At 48.0% G+C, this 18,834-nt stretch overlaps 1 protein-coding gene across 5 annotated transcripts in view; it reads left to right on the top strand.

Annotated features, from left to right (window-relative positions):
• Positions 1-1,509: 1,509 nt before the first annotated feature.
• cdc42bpab (CDC42 binding protein kinase alpha (DMPK-like) b) overlaps positions 1,510-18,834 on the top strand; it is a 107,233-nt gene continuing 89,908 nt past the window's right edge. For all 5 annotated transcript variants that reach the window (XM_070545654.1, XM_070545655.1, XM_070545639.1 and 2 more), the window contains exon 1: positions 1,510-1,914. In XM_070545654.1, the coding sequence (XP_070401755.1) occupies positions 1,737-1,914 (178 nt within the window). In that variant the 5' untranslated portion in view covers positions 1,510-1,736. The remainder of the gene's footprint in view (positions 1,915-18,834) is intronic.

Here is an 18,834-nt window from a genome sequence, read left to right as displayed (position 1 = left end):
ATGGGCCTCTCGCCTTAGGCTACTGCCCCCGCGATCCGACTCCAGATGAGCGGATGAAAATGGATGGATGGATGGATGAAAACTTTTTGGGTGTCATACAGCTTTATTTCACTGAGTGCAGGGACATGTAGAAACCATGGAGATCTCTGCATTTTAAAGGTGCAGCACACATTCCTTTTCCAGCCTGCACGTGAAGCTGTGTGATCATTGAAAGTCCAAACGCAGACAAGAATTTATGGACATGCTGCACTGTCCATTAAAGGCCTCTTGTGTGTGTGTGTGTGTGTGTGTGTGTGTGTGTGTGTGTTTCTGCGCTACACCGACACCAGACAGAGGCAGGCAACCCGCAGTTTCCATTCATAAGATCCCCCCCCCAGCAGATGCTGTGACGGGTGCCATGATGACGATGATCCGGGATTTTGCCTGCAGCAGCAACCAGAGATGCTACAGCAACAAGAGACGAGCCGCTAACCCGGAACGGTTGTTGCCAGTGCGCATGCTCTAAAGTTTGGAGACGTATGACTGTTTGTTGAAAATCTACATGCCCTGCAACAAAATACCGATTTCGGCTTTAAAAAAAAAACAAATAAAAGTTAATGATAACATTTTTATGAAGCGTTTTTACTAAGCAAAGCTAGGTAGGCTGCTATGAGCTAGCAGCTAGCTGCTAACCACTACCCAGAATCCAACGCGACGTTACAGAAAGCCCTGAGCACGCGACGCTCTCCTCCGTGGGGAGTGTCGACAACAAGCGCCTGGCAGCCTGACTGTGCAAAGACGGAAAGCGGCCGACCGGCGGGGGAGGCAGGCGGCGCAAAGGAAAAAACAGGGGGGCAGTTGAGGCTGTGTCCCGTATTTGGAATGAGCAGGACCAGTTTTCCTCTTGACGGGAAACCAGCTCCTCTGCAACCTCCAGCCAGGACCTGCGCCCTGACGGACAACTTTGAGCGCTGTTGCCACTAATGAACCGACCGTGGGGTTGAACTGCGAACCACCGGAGGACACGCTTGTTTTGTGGGTGAAGAATGGGATTTAAAGCACGTATCTGCCAGCAGAGTGAGTTGTGAAAACAAGGACATATTTCCCAGTCGGCCCAAAAACAAAAGCCTCTTTGGAAAGGAGAGGAATTTCTTGAGCCAGTCGCTAACGCTGCGTGTTTGGTGAGTACTGATGGGGGGAAGGAGGGAAAAGATGACATTTATCAGCGGAGAAAAGTAGCGTTAGCTCCTCGGCTAACAGCTAGCTAGCAGGCTGCCTCCTAAGCCCGTGTCGCCCTTCATTCCTGGAGCAGAGGAGGGGCGCTGGGCTTTGTAGCATTGCGGATCTGCTTTAGAGTCCAGGCTAGCTGGAAGAATGGAGAAACCGCTGCCACAGCACCAGCTCCCGGGGCTCTGTTGAAGGCGTCGACTTCCCGCATCCAGTTTCTCATCCTGGGAAAAGCAGGAAACTGCCCGGCAGCGCCGTGATCTTCCACATCTATCAAAGAGGAAAGCTCACCGGCCTGGGACAGCCTGGCTCTGTAAGTGGGAGCAGCTTTTTCCTGGGGATTAAACATGGCCCAGTGCTGTACGTCTGCCCCCACCGCCTGGACATCGTATCTTTAGAGGGGGGCCATGAACTAGCCCACCCCAACACAAAGTTTGGTTATTTTCTCCACAAAGTGAGAGGACACCTCTGCAGGCCCAGGAGGATATTTTCTTTCTTTAAGATTCTTTCACCATCGTTACTTTGAAGCCATGTCGGGAGAGGTGCGTCTGAAGAAGCTGGAGAAGCTGATCCTGGACGGACCAGCCCACTCCAGTGGCCAGTGTCTGAGTGTGGAGACGCTGCTGGACGTCCTGGTCTGCCTCTATGATGAGTGCAACAATTCCCCCATCAGACGAGAGAAAAACATCCTGGAGTTCATGGACTGGGGTGAGTTACCTTTCCAGTTTAATTCCATGTTTTGGTCCCAGTGTGGTAAGATGAAAACGCTAGTGGTGCAGCGGCCCTCCCTTAACCATCACATTCCTTTTATAGTAGTACTGAGGCTCACTTTGGCCTGCTCTCCTCCTCCTCACCCTCTGCTTTGATGTAATCAGAAGTTCTGTACTGACAGAGAAGTCCGAACCCCTGTTGTCTCCACAAGCACCCTTCAAGAAGGACCCGCCTTCACCTGAGATCTAAACCTGTTCAGTAGTTGAATCAGTTTGACTTCACAGTGGAGAAAGACTACAGTAGATGATTATTACTATTAAACTGCTGCAAAGGCGGTGAATAATTTTTCATTAAAGAGATGCATGTGTAGAGCTCAACCAAGAATCACAAAGTCGCACCAGTTCTGGTTTTAGTAGCGGGACCATCGTAGGAGGCTGATGCACCGCTTCAGTAGAGCTGATTTAAATCCACGCTTTCCATAGGCATCCCAGTAGATTTTATTCTCAGCCAGCTGGGGTTGTCAGTTATGGGCCATTCCCATCTGTACCGGGTCGGCCCGGGCCGGGTAGCCCCAGTTGGCCCCAGCCTGGCCCGGTTGATTCCACACATCCTTGTCTTAAGCCCATGTGGTCTGATTCTACCCACCAATCAGAGGCTTGCTCTAATGGAAGGTGTGAATTTGCTGTCAGCAGTGGGTGTGTTGGCCCTGGTCGGCCTGAAGCAGACCCCCTCGAGAAGAGGGCTGAGAATGAGCCTTGGTCGGCCCGGAAAAATACCAGGCCACCCAGATATGTAAACAACCTACGCTACCCGGCCCGGGCCGACCCGGTACAGATGGGAATGGCCCAGTAGAGGGATGTAGTTTTTGTTTACAGCCTGTGGGGTTGCTGCGTCCATGCTAGCTAATGCTGCTGCGCCTGCATTTGTAATTCAATACCACCTGGCAAAAATGCTCCAGAGTTGTTTAAAGAACCAAACCAGTAAACAGGAGTGACCCAGAAGTTATTTCTTATGGGGCTGCAGCTATCGAATATTTTTGTAATCGAGTACTCTATCGAATCTTTTATCGATTAATCGAGTACTCTAATAAATTACTCTTTTGCATTTTTAAACCATTATATCAAATAGCATGTTATAAAAAACGAAAGACCTCTTGAAATGAGCAAGCAATTGCCAGTCATTCTTCAAGTTTTATTCAAAATTAGTTTTCAAAACCAACTTTACTTCACAGTAAACAAATGTGAGCGGCTGCGGCCCAAACAGCACCAGAACCCCTCACGGCGCATGTGCAAACATGGCTCGCCAGCCGTTTCCCTATTAACACACATTCGTTTTCATTTCTACACTTTTTGTCTCACACTAACGAGGATTGTCGAAAGCGTGTTTGCCGTGGTTTTGTCAAATTACACTGATCACACAACATTTATTTACTTTCTTTCGTTTTCCTCCGCCGCTCATAAATACCCGTGTCCTGCAGAAATCCTGAGGGACAACGGACGTCAATAACAACACAGTAAAAAGTCCAACGTGTTGTAAAAACTGCTATTTTTAGCACATTTCAAGTCCGACGTGTTGCTACCAGACGTACGGTGTGAGTGCTACAAACAAAAAAGTCGCACAGCGTCTGCAGGATATATAGAAATACAGGCTAAAACACATTATCTTGTAGAGGCTCCGAGTCCGCGTGCAGAAGTGACGTTTACATGTGGATGTTTCCTGGTCAGGTTGCAGCATGGAGGATGTGGTGTTGTGGTAGGCTAGATCCATTTAACAGTATTTACACTGGACTACGTTTCCCGCCTTACGACGTGAAAAATGCTCCCACACCTTTGGCATTTTGTGTCTTTTTCGCACTCCACCGGGGTCCACGTTGTCCGCCATGACTTAAGAGAAAGTTAAGTTGCGTTCGCCACTCGCGTGTGCATTCAGTGCAGTGTGTATGTGCGCCACTTATTTCGGTCCGGGTGAAACGTGACCCCGGGTGGCTGCAAAGCCATGAATTAATTAAACGTGAATTAAACGAAGCCTCGAGGCAGATAATTTGACTCGAGGCTGTTTTGTACTCGAATTATTCGAGGTACTCGAGGAATCGTTTCAGCCCTAATTTCTTGTACTTCTAAGAAGCCACGACATCTTTTAGTTTTATTCTAATATCAAGTACAGAAGGCTAGAGGCTAATGTTGAGTTAACAATGCTAACAATGAGTTGGAGGCAAATAGTTGGCTCTAAAATATCTCGGGCTACTTTTCGATGACTAACAAATGGATATTACAGTGAAACGTATTTGTCTCCTTGTGAACTCGCTGTGTATGACTCGTCATCTAGAATCTTCTGGTGCTGGTCCGAAACCATTAACAGCCATAAAACTCCCAGAACTGGAGTGAGTCACTCAGTTGTTTTCAAAATAGAGTGTAGTACCCAAATCTGACCACAGGATGTCATTATTTTGTCCCACAGAAATCGTCTGACAGGCATTCAACCACAGCAGACGGGTTAAAGAACAAGTGGACTTGGTCTTTAACATAGTTTATTTGATTTCCAAAAGAAATTCCTACTAATTGGAAAATGGTGATTCTGGAACACCAATGATTCCGATCATCCTGAATATCGACCGGTTCTGATCACCAACAGAGCTTTTAGTGCCTCAGTTAAAGACCGTACACACACATGTTATTACTATATTATTACTTCTTAACATGGTGCAAAGGTGGTAAATGAAGAATATCAAGAATTAGTACTAAAACCGCCAAAGACGGCATATTTAGAGAATATCGACGTAAACGAGGGTTTGATGTTGCGTCTGAAATTCTTCGGTCTTTTAAAGTTGTGCACTGAGGTCAGGGAAAGGTGACGAGACACCTGTTGTGTGTGTGTGTCTGTGACTAACTGGTTTGAGCCGTTGGAAAGCTTTCATTAAAACCAGTATTTCCATTTACAGGAATAGTTATGACATTTCAAGTTGATTAAATAATAGTTAACGGCTTTTCTCTTCCGTTAATCATAGTTTTGAGTCATTTTTGGCCCCAAAAACATCAAAAAGCTGTAGGCCAGAATCAGAGTAAGCAGCTGGCGACGAGGCGCTACCCAGTACGCTGAAGGATATTAGAGGAAAGAGTTTGATATAAATCCAGGAAAGATCCAATAAACATGTCCTCTCCTCCAGGCGACCTTTAATCCCTCTTCTGTAAAGTTGATGCCTCGTTGCTGCAACCCTCCCCAGATTAGTCTCCATGTTTTCCTTTGCATGGGTGCAGGAAAACACTTGTCGACAGTCGTCTTGGCTGGACGCACATCAACGTTTCTCACAAGTTTTTAGTTTGGTAGCTGTCGCTTTCATTCGTTACGTCACACACACGGCAAGCGCTGTGCCTTTCCAGCAGGACTGTGTGTGTGTGTGTGTGTGTGTGTGACATTGGGGTTTGGTTTGTGCAGGAAGCAGGAATGTGAACAACTCACCTTTTTTATCTGGCACAGAGGCCCAGCTCACTGCCAGAGCATGCCTTCTCGGCCTGCTTGTCTTTTCCAAGGCCTAAAAACAAGTGCTGAGGCGGCGCAGCGTCGGATTCCTCTTCTCTCTCAGGCAGAAACACGAATCAAGGCAGATTATTAATACAAGAGACGATGAGGAACTGAGTGGCGTGTGCGGTGACCTCTGTGTGACAGACCTGTGAAACATTTCAAAGAGGAAGGTCAAACAGGCAGCGGCTTGGCGTTGCCACTGACCTGCTGCGTCAAACACAAACAGGAAGGCATTTAAGTGCAGCCAAATGGTGGGGGAGCTTGGCTGTGGAGGCCAAGTTGGTCTGCCCCCCCAGTCCCCATCTGAACAGCTCCTTGTTGTATGAATGCTAATAGCTCTGCCTGAAGGTGTCAGCTGTGTGTTAGTACCGGTGTAAAGAAACGCTTCACTTCAAAGTAAAAGTTCTGGCTCTGGTGGTCCGGTCCTCAGCTGACGGGCAGTACTTAGCAGGCCTCCCAACAACGCCGGCGTGCCCTAGCCTTTAAAGAAACACACCGTGCCAAGTGGTGACTTCATCCTGACGTTTCCTAGTGGTGACACTCGAGCCCTTCGACTGAGCTCGGCAGGACGCAACACCCGACCCACAGATGTGCCGTTACTGTGGAGCGGTTCCATGTTGCTGCTGCTCGCTGCGTCCTGCCTCTGAGGGTGAACGTCTCACCCCTCCTTTCCACTGGATGTGAAAACAACCGCAAACATACTTTGTGAAGTGTATAGCGCTGCCTTTATAGTGGACGGGGTCCTTTCCAGCAGTTTTGGATGCGTCCCTGAAGCGAAGGGATGCGACCATTACATTTTGAGCCTGTCGCTTACGCGCTACGCTGCCAAAACTTATCAAACTCTGCAGTTTAGTTCATGCCAGGCAGGAAGTCAAACATGAAGGCGGTGTAAAACCTCTGGAAGTGTTCTAAATTAGAGTCAAGTGCACCTAAATGTACATCACTTCCTGTGAATCCTGCTTCGCCGACGTAAACACAACATAAAGTAAACCACAGACCTTTATGGTGTTGCCGTTCTCCTGTGTGGGTCCTTGTACTTTTATAAATTACTCATTTAACTGAAGCAAACATCTCTGTTGTGAACTAAATTTACTGTATCTTCATTCCTTTTGCCGTTCATTTTCAAACTGTTGATTTTTCCTACTCGGAAGTCGGATTTCCCGAGTACCGAGCAGAAAGTGAAAGCACCATTAGCTGCTAGCAACGGAAGCTAAACTATCAAGCTGATGTAGTCTAAACAGTTTATGTAGCTGCTGGAGCAGATCAGGATGATGGTAGCTTGCATTAAGTGACGTGGACCCAAACTCGTTCTGCCACGCTCGGCTCACATCTCACCTGCAGCCACCGACGACATGATGCTCTTGCGCCGGTGCTGCGGTCTGTCTTGGGAAATCAGGTACCAGAACAAGGCACCATTTCATATCACGTGAATCGGTCCTTGGTCGGTACCTTGAATAGTACTGAACACAGTACCCATCCCTGTTTATCGTTTAAAAGTTAGGGGGTGGACGCCTAACCTGGAAGGATGAGCGAAGTGTTGCTTTAAATGGGTGGATGGCTTATGCTCATTGGCCATGCTCATTGGATTTCACTGGAGTAAACTGAAGAACTGCATTGTGAAGTGTTTTAATAAAGTCTTTCATTTGCTAAATCAGCAGTCGGACACACGCACCCAGTATCACTAAAGTCCGATTCTGGCTGATGCGACGACCCGTCTACCGGAGAGAAAACCCCGCCTGTGTGGGACAGCCAGCAACTACAGAGTGACAGGATTAGGGTCAAGTCTAGTCTTGTCCTAAAACGTTTGTAACGTGTCGCCACTCCCATGTCTTCCTTTGTTTCTGGTAGAACATCCAGCCGCGTGGTCAAAGGAAGAGAGCAGCTCACCTGTTCCATGTGCACGTTTAGCCGTGTTTGGCCCACACGAGCGACTATCACACAGTTTACCTGTGAGAAGGGACGAACTCGTAACGCAGCTTAATTCTGTATGTAGGAAAATTATTCAAGATGGCGCCAGGAAAAATAAGACCTCCAGCTTTTGCGGGCCTTTGTAGTTCACTGTGTGTGTGTGTGTGTGTGTGTGTGTGTGTGTGTGTGTGTGTGTGTGTGCGCGTGTGCGTGTGCGTGTGTGTGTGCGCGCGTGTGTGTGTGTGTGTGCGTGCGCGCGCGTGTGTGTGTGTGCGCGTGTGTGCGCGTGCGTGTGTGCGTGTGTGTGTGCGTGCGTGTGTGTGTTTGTGTGTGTGTGTGTGTGTGTGTGCGCGCGTGTGTGCGCGTGCGTGTGTGTGTGTGCGTGTGTGTGTGTGCGCGTGTGTGTGTGTGTGAGTGTGTGTGTGTGTGTGTGTGTGTGTGTGTGTGAGTGTGAGTGTGTGTGTGTGTGTGTGTGTGTGTGTGTGTGTGCGCGCGCGTGCGTGTGTGCGTGCGTGTGTGCGTGTGTGTGCGTGCGTGTGTGTGTGTGCGTGCGTGTGTGTGTGTGTGTGTGTGTGTGTGTGTGTGTGTGTGTGTGTGTGTGTGTGTGTGTGTGTGTGTGTGTGTGTTTCTACACAACAATACATCAAAAGCAAACGTTGAAGCAGCATGTGCCGTTTCCTCCTGACTGAGAAGAAGACATGTTTGTTTTGGGCTTGCTTTGCGTCTTGTGTGGCAGTGACCTCATTCCAGCTGAAACAGAGACCCCTACATAACCTGCAGCCATGGCGAAATGGAGACGGGAAAGTACGCTGTGTCCTGAGTCTTCATCTCAACCGCCTGCTACCTGCACCATCGGTGGAGTTGGCTAACCTGAGTGCTGTCATTCAGCTAAATCGTCTTGTTTATCCATGAATTCAGGGGTAAATTTCAGTTTCTGTATCAGCAGGTATTGCTGAAACATTGCACACTTAGCACAAACTCTCCATGCGTACTTTAAAAATGGATGCATTGATCAACTGTTGGACATTGCGTGTTTTTCAAAACGGTCCAGATGTAAGTTGATCTCAGTTGTCCTCGTTTTTAGATCTTGGGTGCTATTTCTTTCATTCCCAGTTCAGTACTTTAACGTTTACTGGCAGATGTGTTTTTCTTTACTTTTAAGTGTCTTCAACTCTAAACGATCCTTTATTGCAGTATTAAAGTCTTCTAAGCAGGGGCGGTTCAGGACTAGCATTAGAAGAGGGTGAGTGTTCTGTCAGAGAGGCGAACTTGTCAGACAACATTACAAATCTTGATTTTAATTACTTCAAGTGTAATTTCAACAATATAAAATAACTATTTAGAGACAGTGGCTAGATATAGTCAGACTCGCCTCATCTCATGACTATGGCTCTGGAACCAGTTTCCTCGAGACGGGTTGGACACTACCACTCTGCGGTTGCTCCCACTGAGGGGCGCCAAGCAGAGGTAGGCCTACTAGTTGCCCCCCATCTTGGCGACTAGATCAGACCACCCACCCTCTACGGAGTCTCTGGAGGGGGTGTTGGAGAGCGCTTCTGCTGGTGACTCCCTTGTTCTCCTGGAGGACTTCAATGCTCACGTGGGCAATGGCAGTTTAGATTTGGAGAGGTTTTGTTGGGAAGAACCTGAGCAGTGTTTTGCTGTTGCACTTCTGTGCTCGTCATGGATTACCCATAATGAACACCATGCTCAAGCATAAAGGTGTCCGTATGTGCTCTTGGCACCAGGATACCTTAGACCACAGTTCGATGATTGATGGTTGCATTGAGTCCAAGTTGGCCATGCTCCGTGCCTCCATTGTCGAGGTGGCTGCCTGTCGTAGTGGCAACCCCTGAGCCTGTTGATGGACACTAGAGATGCTGTCAAGCTGAAGAAAGTGTTGCCTCTTTGGCCTTTGGGACTCCAGAGGCAGCTGATAGGCACCAAAGGTCCAAGGGGAATGCAGCTCAGGTGGTTGCAGAGGCAAAAACATGGGCGTGGGAAAAGTTCAGTGAGACCATGGAGCATGATTTACGTACAGCTATGAGGAGTTTCTGGTCCACCATCTGAGGTCTCAGGAGGTGTAAGCAGTGCACTACCAACACTGTTTACAATGCTGATGACCTCGACTCAAGAGGAGTGCTTCGAAGACCTCCTCAATCCCACCGGCACGTCTTCCAGTGAGGAAGCAGAGTCTGGATTTGGGCCTCCAATCTCTGGAGCCGAGGTCACTGGGGTGGTGCGGCAAGGCTCCGGGGGTGGATGAGATGAACCCAGAGTTCCTTAAGGCTCTGGATTTTGTGGGGTTGTGTTGGTTGACGCGGCTCTGCAATATTGTGTAGACATCAGGGGCAGTTCCACTAGATTGGCAGACCAGGGTGGTGGTCCTCCATTTAAAATGGGGGGCCATAAGGTGTGTTCCAACTACAGGGGATCACACTCCTGAGCCTCCCTGGTAAGGTCTATTTAAGGGTTCTGGAGAGAAGGGTCTGCTGGATTGTCAAACCTCAGATTCAGGAGGAGCTTTGTGGTTTTTGTCCTGGCACTGGAACACTGGACCAGCCCTATACCCTTATGGGGGTCCTGGAGGGTGCGTGGGAGTTCGCCCAACCAATCTTCATGTGTTTGCGGATTCGGAGAAGGCGTTTGCCCGCGTCCCTCAGGAGGCCCTGTAGAGGTACTCTAGAAGTATGGGGCACCGGGCTCCTTAATACGGACTGTTGGGCCGCTATTCGACCAGTGTCAGAGCTTGGTTTGACACTATTGCCGGCAGCAAGTCGGGCTTGTTCCCAGTGAGATCTAGACTCCACCAAGGCTGTCTTTTGTCACCAATGTTGTTCATAACTTTTATGGACAGAATTTAAGAATTCCTAGGCGCAGCCAAGGTGTTGAGGGAATTTTATTTTATTATTAATATTATTATTATTGGCCTATGGATCAGGCCTCTGCTTTTGGCAGATGTTGTGGTCCTGATGACTTCATCAGACCGTGGTCTCCAACTTGACTCGACATAATACAAGATCATGGTCCCTGAGAATGCGGACACAAGCAAGCGAGTTTCCTCCGCAGGGTGTTTGGGCTCGCCCTTAGAGATGGGGTGAGAATCCTGGTCATCCGGGAGGGGCTCTGTGTAAATTTGCTGCTTCTACACATCAAGAGGAACCAGTTGAGTTGGCTCGGGCATCTTGTTAGGATGCCTTCTGGAGGCTTCCCTGGTGAGGTTCTCCAGGTATGTCTACCCGGCAGGAGACCCAAAAGCAAAGTTGTGCGGTGAGCAACAGCTGTTGTTATCGGCATCAGTGGCTCAGCTGTCAGGTAGGCTGAGCTAGCTAGTGGCTGGTTTTTACATGAGCACCAAATGGTAAACAGGAGAAAGAGGTGAAGGCCAGACCAGAAAAGGTCATGCAGCTGAATGAAAGTAGGAGGCCGTGCCAGGACACCGCTGGCCTACATGGGGGCGGTTGTGTGACCCGTGGTCAGCCATTCAGCTGCAGCCGATTTGTGCTCCACCCTGTAATGCTTTCATTGGCAGCATGCCTCACACACAACTCACAGGGGAGACACACGCACAAACACACACATTATTGTGGTTTTGAATAAGTAGGCTCTCTCATAAAGCACAAGTTCCTCCCTGGTATTCGTGGGTTAGGGTTAGGGTTGTCTTGGGGGCAGTTCACTCCTTTAAGCGCTAAAACCTTTGGCACCTGAGGCCTCTGACTCAGTGGTGTGCTATCGCCAAGGCCTTCTCTGCCGGACTAAACTTCATCAGAATCGTTACCCTTTATCTGCAACTCACTGAGGGCCCAGGTACCAAACTCACAACCCATCACTGCTTTGACTCCATGCTTGTGTTTTATGGCGCTGCTGCAGTGATAAACCTGTTTATTAGCCCTTCTTTCGGTGGGAATGTTAGCATTTCTGTTGCTCTCCTTCAACTAGAGCCAACCGTATAGCCCCGTGTTGTGTTGGACTCCATCAGGACATCCTCAGCCACCTGCTGTTTTGCCGTTTCCTTTGTGGCCGTCCGGTGACTGTGGTGGGCACAGAGGACAGGAAGGAACCGCAGGCCTGGGTGAGCTAGTCTGGACCCAAACGGGTGCATGATGTCATATAAGGAAGTGGGACAGCTGGGTGTCATTGTGTACTTTACAGCTTGCTCGTGTCCAGCGGTATGGTGTTGTTGGGAATTCACAAGGTCACACTGTTTATTTCCTCACTGGTTAGATGTCTTGTTCCCACCAGAAAGCAGATGCTCCTCTGCTGTTTCCATTGTCTTCAGAGGACTCGCGAACAGACGTAGCAGAGGGGCCCGTGCATCCTCTTGTCCACCGGTCTCCACGAACACTCGTCCAAGGTCAGCGAGTCTGAGCCGGAAGTCCAGCAGCTACTCTTCACCCCTCCTATTTTAATTTAGTCCTAGTTTATTAAAAATGCCCCAAACACGGTTGTCTCGCTGCACATTTCCTTCTTCACTAAAGATAAAATCATAAGATTAGTTCTCCACAATATTCGGGAGCAGGAAACAGGGATGGGTTTCTAAAACACGAGTCGTTGCAGGATGTTTCAAAGGATGCCGTTCAGACAAGAGATCGGCACTAATCGTCTCTCGTCTCCTCCGAACACAGGAAGTGTCACCTCTACCTAGTAACTGTCAACAGCATATTTATATTTGTATGAGCCATCCTGGAACCAGCAGTGTTAGACCTCTGACGTTCTCAAAAGGAACGTGCAAAACAAACAGGAATGTTCTCGAGTTTTTAGAGTGTATGTGCAAAGGGATTACCTGTGCAGGTAACAGCTGTTTGCATTTCCTCACCAGGACACACACAGATGGTGTATAAAATCACTCGGTCAGTCAGTCTGGAGCTTCGTAGGCACATCGATGGCTGCTGCTAATTGTGATGTGTCATCAGAACGTGGCAGGAGAAGGGCTGGCTTCCTTCCTCCGTCCCAGAGGATCTTCTGTAGCGCAGGTCATCAGGCAGACTCTGTGGACCCTTGGGATCTTCTACCCCCCCCCCTTTCTGCCTCATCCTTCCACTGCTTCACATTCACTGGTGAACTCTGATGTCATCAGACGTGGTTTAGATGCAGCAACGTACATCTTCAGACATTACACACAACAGCAACACTTACCTCGAGGCACATGGACTGATGGAGCTGCGGGGCTGTTGCCTGCAGAAGGTCTCCGCTAACCTTCCTGCTGAGGACGCTGGAAGTCCAAAGATGTGACTTGAAAAAGCCGCCGTCCCCAAGCTCCTGATGTTTTTTTCTGCCCTATTACTCAAGAGTTCAAAAATACCGATGCGACCAAGTATTTCAACAGATTCTCTGGGCTGTATGTTAGAGAGGGATTAAAAACAGTTCATCTGTATGTTCTTCCTTAAAGTCACCACCAGTAAAAACAGCTGTTGTGGCCCACAGAGGAACTGGTTTCATTCTGGCCGTCTGCATGTGATGATGCCAGGTGTGAGTGTGTGAGATGAACTGCTGTTGGTGCAAAACTCTTCATCCCACAGAATCCGCTAAGACTTCCTTCTTTTGGGAACCAGTTGTTCACCAGTGACATTCATCCCAGTCACATAGTTTTGCGTGTTGCTCACAGATGAATTTGGGAAAACGGCTCCGTCTTCCATCCATTCAGCTGACAAAGGCCCTTTATTCATGCTTGAGTTTTGTGTGTGTTTTATTTTAGCTCGCATGTCGGGAACTGGGATGGAAGGGTCTGGCTTCATGATGAGAGACATGTTTATAGTGACATCCTGCGGGTCGTGCACCTTACTTGTTTCTTCATTCAGACAGTTGAAGGGATCTGTTGAAGGAGACTAGAGCTGAGAAATAATCTAAAATTTAACGTTGTGAAAATGTCGACTCCAGCTGATGTCCTTCCCCATGTCCGTACATTTGGTAATAAAAGAAGAAAGATGTTTGTGGGTTGGTGACATTCATGTCCCTTTAAGAAGCTGTACCACCTCAAGTCACATGGTTTATCCCCTGAGGTCTGGTGGCAGGGGTGAGGTGGTGCTCACTCCTCAGAAGAGCGACACATTCATTTAGTTAATGATCATTTGTTGTTCGTGTTATTTGTGATCTGAGATCCAAACTTGACTTGTTCGACTCAAACGATGAGGTCACCCCACATCGAAGCCTCTCAGCCGTTCCTCTAACCCTAACGTTTACACATCTCTGCATGGACTCGTCGTTGGTTGCCTCTGCTCCACGCTCCTTCTGCACATTTCTGTGTGGAGGTTTCTGACATGTAGGCAGAAGTCCAGGCTTATGGCCCAAAGGTGGGTGGTGGAGATCCTTAAACATTCAGTTCTGCTTGTTTTAGCTTTAGGATCTCCCTCTCAGAGCACAACCGTGACAACATGGTGATTGTACTTGAACATTTTTCTACATTAGGGTGTTTCTGCTCCTATTTTTGAGGCCGCAGCATGCATCAAGTAATCAGTCTAAGGTCATATGTTTAATTATCTAACAGCCGCTGCCCCGCTCTGAAAGCTCGGCCATGTTTCCCTTTAGGCCGAGTTGCTTTTGCAGAGCGCCGCGTATCAGTGACCGTAAGCTATGTGCTGCGTTTGGTGATAGAAACGAGGAACGTAAAGTCTTCTATGGCGAGTTAGCTGCTGATAAATCTACTTGATGATGAGCTTTGCTTTAGTTGCTGGTGTGTTCTCTGAGCTCGGGGAGGTTTTTTCTGCTAGTACTGTAGATGGTGTGACCTTGCAGCCATCTCTCTTCCTCAGCTTCATGCTTTCAGATCAAACCCAGAGGAAGCTCCAGACCTCCCTCTGGTCCCGGCTACTGTGTCCCTCTGTGCTTGCTGTAGCCAGCTCATCCCGTCTGCTGTGATTGGCTGGCTCAGCTCGGCGTTTAAAAAGCGCTGACTCGGGCTTCCTGTGGCATTTAGAGCCAAGGTGTAACGTTGGGGAGAACAGCAGCTGCTGGATCAGACCAGGCTCTTCGTCCTCCAACATCACCCTCCTCATTTGTCCGTCCCTTCTCTTCTGCAGCTCGGTGCCAGTCTGTCCTTGTCGTCTATTCACTCGTTCTTTATCCACTTTTAAACTACACATCTCTCTTCCTCCTCATCTGCTCTGTCCCTCCTTTATTTCCTCTCTCCGTTTGCTGACCCCCCCTCTTCCCCTTCCCTTCCTGACTGCTGCATCCAGTCTTTGCCTGGATACAGGGAAGGCTGGCTCGTCCTGAATGTCCGAGTTGAATCTGTAACCAGCAGCTGTGTGCATCGTTTGTAACGAGCCTGTGCTCTGGGTTTACCTGACGACAGCATCCTTAGAGGCTGGGCCGTCACGGCTCCAGAAACCTGCCAGAGCAGAGCTGCATATCACCTCCTGCTGCGTCCTCACACACGAGCACCTTTCACGTCATTTTTCACCCACTAAAGTGTTTCCTGCAGCATTATAAAAGTTAGTCATGAGAACTTTGTTTTTACTCTGGGTCCCTGCATTCTGGCTCTAGTTTAGTGATGATTCAGCTTTTATATGACGTGCCTTTGTTCTGGCAGAGTCTGACTGCATGTCCGAATATACGTCCGTGGTGATTATCTGACCAGCTAAGTGAAGAAAATCAGCACTCCGGATGGTTTCTTACTGCAGAAAGTCTTCCCGAAGGTCTGCTATCGTTAGGCCGATGTTCCCAACCTGCCCTCATTCAGCAGGTGCTAAAGAGCTTAGGCAGCATCACACCCTTAACACAGGTCACAATGTCCTTTTACCATTTGAAACCATCTTAAAGTGATTGACAAAAGTTTGTGAATTGCGTTGCCACGGTAACACAAATAACTGTAAATGTCCCCAGACTGAGCCGGTCAGTTCGATGTGTGGGTGCAGACTCTTTCAGGTGGCAGGAGGACACCGTGAGTTTAGTTGTTGGACATCATTGAAGCCGGGCCAAGTTCTGTGTTGTGTGTCGTGTACAGGCGGTTACTAGAAATGATGATTGATCTCTTATTGGTACACACTACAGCTCGTCTGGTTTAAATCCAGTCATAAACTAATGGCTTCCATTTGATCGGACTGGAGCCAATCGGCGCACCTGCAGGACAAAGCTCACTGCCTTCGTCCTTGGTGCCGTTGGGCTACCTTTGAAATGCTAATTTCCCGTTCATATGACCGACAACTCTCATGTATGCCTCCATCTCCTCATGGCACCTTTCCCCTTCCACTACCATGGAAGCCTGCACGCAGATGAATGCATGCACTATGTCTGGCTGTAACTGACTGATTGCTGCTGACACGATCATTTGACACCCCTAGTTTTTTGCAGCTGAAAGTATTGATTGCATGTTTTCCTGATATTGTGGAGCTTCACTGTTTCAGTTCTGCTCTTGTAGATGTGTCATTCAGGAGATTCCTGGCACGTTCCGTTAGTGTGAATCGTGAAGTGGCCACAGGGAGACACCAGGACGACCAGAACGAGTTGAAGTAGTTTAGAAGAGCCACAGTCCTGCTGATGGAGACATCAGCTGAGGTCATCTTCTGTGTCTGTGGTACTGTCTGGTCCTCTGCTTTGGTTCCGCCGCTGATGGATTGCTGACCTTGGCCCATGGGCTTGACAGTGACCTGCCCTATTTTCAGGCCCAGGCTGTACATCAGCATTTTTTTTACATTTGCCCGCCTCTTCTACTGGCTGTTCGGGCTATTATCAGATAAAGCTGTCAGGGCTGAATGATCTGTCGTTTTTTGGATTGAAACTGCGATGCCAGCTAACACAGTCATGTTTGTTATGACCAAGCGGTGCATCGGGGCATGTGGGAGTTTTTCTGGGGAGGTTTCTGTACATGGTGCTTCTATGGCTAATAGTATTTATGACTGTGGTTGTCACAGACATGATCTGCTGCTCATTATCTTCTCTTCACCGTACCGCTTGTGTGTGAGAGGGAGGGACGAACAGACGCATTAGCTGGCGTCCTAAAACAGTTAGCAAATTACTGTTATTTCACTATGTAATCTATGTATGCCCCAACATCGATGTAGGGTTGTCACGGTAACCGGTGTAGCGGTAAACCCCGGTAAAAAAAAATTTGACAATAATAATAACCGTCTTGTTTTAAAAAAAACTATATTATCTTGGTGGGTTACCGTGGCTGCGGTGTAGGCGCGGTGACCCTTACCAGCCACCGTATCATCTGCTGAAGCTGCCGGCGGCACATGCGCACTTTGTTGTTTACAACCAAAACTTTCTTGAAGCTAAAGCTGAAGTAATGGCCAACGGAGGAGACGGAGACGCTTCAAATCTCATGACACATCTGCGTGACCGTCACCCACAACTCTACAGTCAACGCAAGGCAAGCTAACGTTAGCGTTTTAGCTCAAATGCGTGATCCGAGGATTTGGGTTGAGGGAGAATGCAACGAGTGGCTATATAAAGCAGCCGCAGCGCCGCTACCTGCATATAAACCGTGTCGCGGACACCGCCATGTTGAAATGATGCTATGCATTACGGGGCTCCCAGGGGCCGATAAGAGTTGGTCTCTCTCTGAGAATAATTATGAATTTAACAACGATTACTGCCTGATGACATTTTCCCACATCTGCAAAGCTCACTGGAAGGACACAAACCGAGGACAATATTCTCCTGATATAGGGTTTATTACTCAAGTAAGGGTAAAAAAGTATCTGATTAGAAGGCTACTTGAGTACTGAGTATCATCTGATCTAAGATTTTTAACTGAGTTTTTCAATAACTGCAGAAATGTCTAAAAGTCTGTTTTTCTGTCGGTATAAGGAGCTGTGTGAACATTAATGAGGGAAATAAAACCATTGGTTTTAGCAAGTGGCTGCCATGTAACAGAGTGAAGAACTGACAGCGGTCTGAATACTCTCCATACCTACTGAATGTATGCCCCAGCATCTGTGTGATTCTTCAGCATCACCCATTCACCAGCAGTGGACACCAGTGGTTCTGACCTGCCGCTCATCTAATGGGCCCTGTAGCAGAGCCGTGCTGCCTGGTGCTTTATCAGGGCTAAACCAGCGCTGGTCATACGTTTCCTTCTCAGCTCTGTTACGTTCACACGCTGATCTATCAGTGACGTGGTTTCCGTTCTGGCACGGCTTTTGTGGCTTGTGGACAAAGCTCATGCAGGTGGATCGAAGACTTACAGTAGAGCCAAAAAATAGAGCTAAACACAGTAAGTGGATGCATGAAAGAGCTCTCCATGTGTTTAAATTATAATCTGTGCCATCGGACCTCCCACACCCCTCTGTTCTTTTGTTTCCCCTGAAAATCCTGTGATGGCTCTGATTTTAGTTTGTTTCTCCCTCGGCTGAAGATAAAAATGGAGTCCCAGCCATCTGATCGCCCCCATTCCACCTGTGGCTCTAAGCCCCGCCTACCTTAGTTACTGTTGCTAACCTGGACAAGCCGTCTCAGCTAACTATACATGTACAATGAGAGTGGTCGGTAACAAAGCATCAACTGTTAAATATGTTAGAGGAGCCTTCAGAAAGGCTGGCATGTGTCCGCGGAGAGCCTTGTAAAAAGTTTAAAACTGGAATAATTAGCAAGAAAGAAACATAAATTAGAGAAACAATTCTTCAGATCACAAAGCAAAAGGGAAAAGCCTCATCTAGAGTCCATCTTTGACGAGAGAAACCTCACTGATGACCAGCATGTGTTAGCCTCCTTTCCCTTCAGTTAACATTAACCTGCTAGGTGGCTGACTTAAGGAAGCTCATGACCGCTAGGCGACAGGTAAGATGATGTAAACTGTCTTGGAGCAGACATCCAGCTGTTTTCCTTTGTGCTCCGATGCAACAGACATTTATCCATGTTTTTATGTGTTGTTTTGGGAAATGGGGAAAAGCAGATTATCCTCTAGGAATATTGTGTGTGGCTATTGCACGCACCCGAGGCTAATAGTTGAAGCGTTTGTTTGTGTCCTAAAACACAAACCTGTTTTATTTCAGGTCTTTAGAGTGGATGTTTGCACTTGTGCTGTATCTTGATATTGTCAGGTTTATTTTTGCACCTTTTTATTAAGTGTTTGCATTTTAATGTCCCATTCCTGTTATAAAAAGGTGTTTTTTAGACTATAGTTTACTGTTGACATACACAGTTTGCTGTTTTTGCTTCATTTAATAAACAAAACACTGAAGTGATTTTTTTCCCTCTGAAAATTGGAATAGAAAAGATTATCGTTCAGGTACACGTACCAAGAACCCGGCATCATTTAAGTTCAAGTCCCTGTAGTCATCACACTGGTGACGACCCAGCCCTGTGGGGAGTGGCGAGCTACAGCAGTGGCTGTGCTATCTGGTGCTTTAACCCCCACATCCAAACCCTTAAAGCTGAGCACCAAGCAGGGAGGCGTTGGTATGATCTGACCGGGATTTAAACCCTGATGTCCCAGCGCCGGGGTGGACACTCTACCAGCAGGCCACTGAGACGTGCTGGTGTTGGAGAAATCTGAAGGTACACAGCCTTTAACTGAAGCTAGCAGAAACTTAGTCAGTACATCATATT

Source organism: Nothobranchius furzeri, chromosome 2, assembly GCF_043380555.1.
Source record: "Nothobranchius furzeri strain GRZ-AD chromosome 2, NfurGRZ-RIMD1, whole genome shotgun sequence".
In the NCBI taxonomy this organism is placed as follows: Eukaryota; Metazoa; Chordata; class Actinopteri; order Cyprinodontiformes; family Nothobranchiidae; genus Nothobranchius; species Nothobranchius furzeri.
This window is presented reverse-complemented; position numbering and strand designations above follow the sequence as displayed.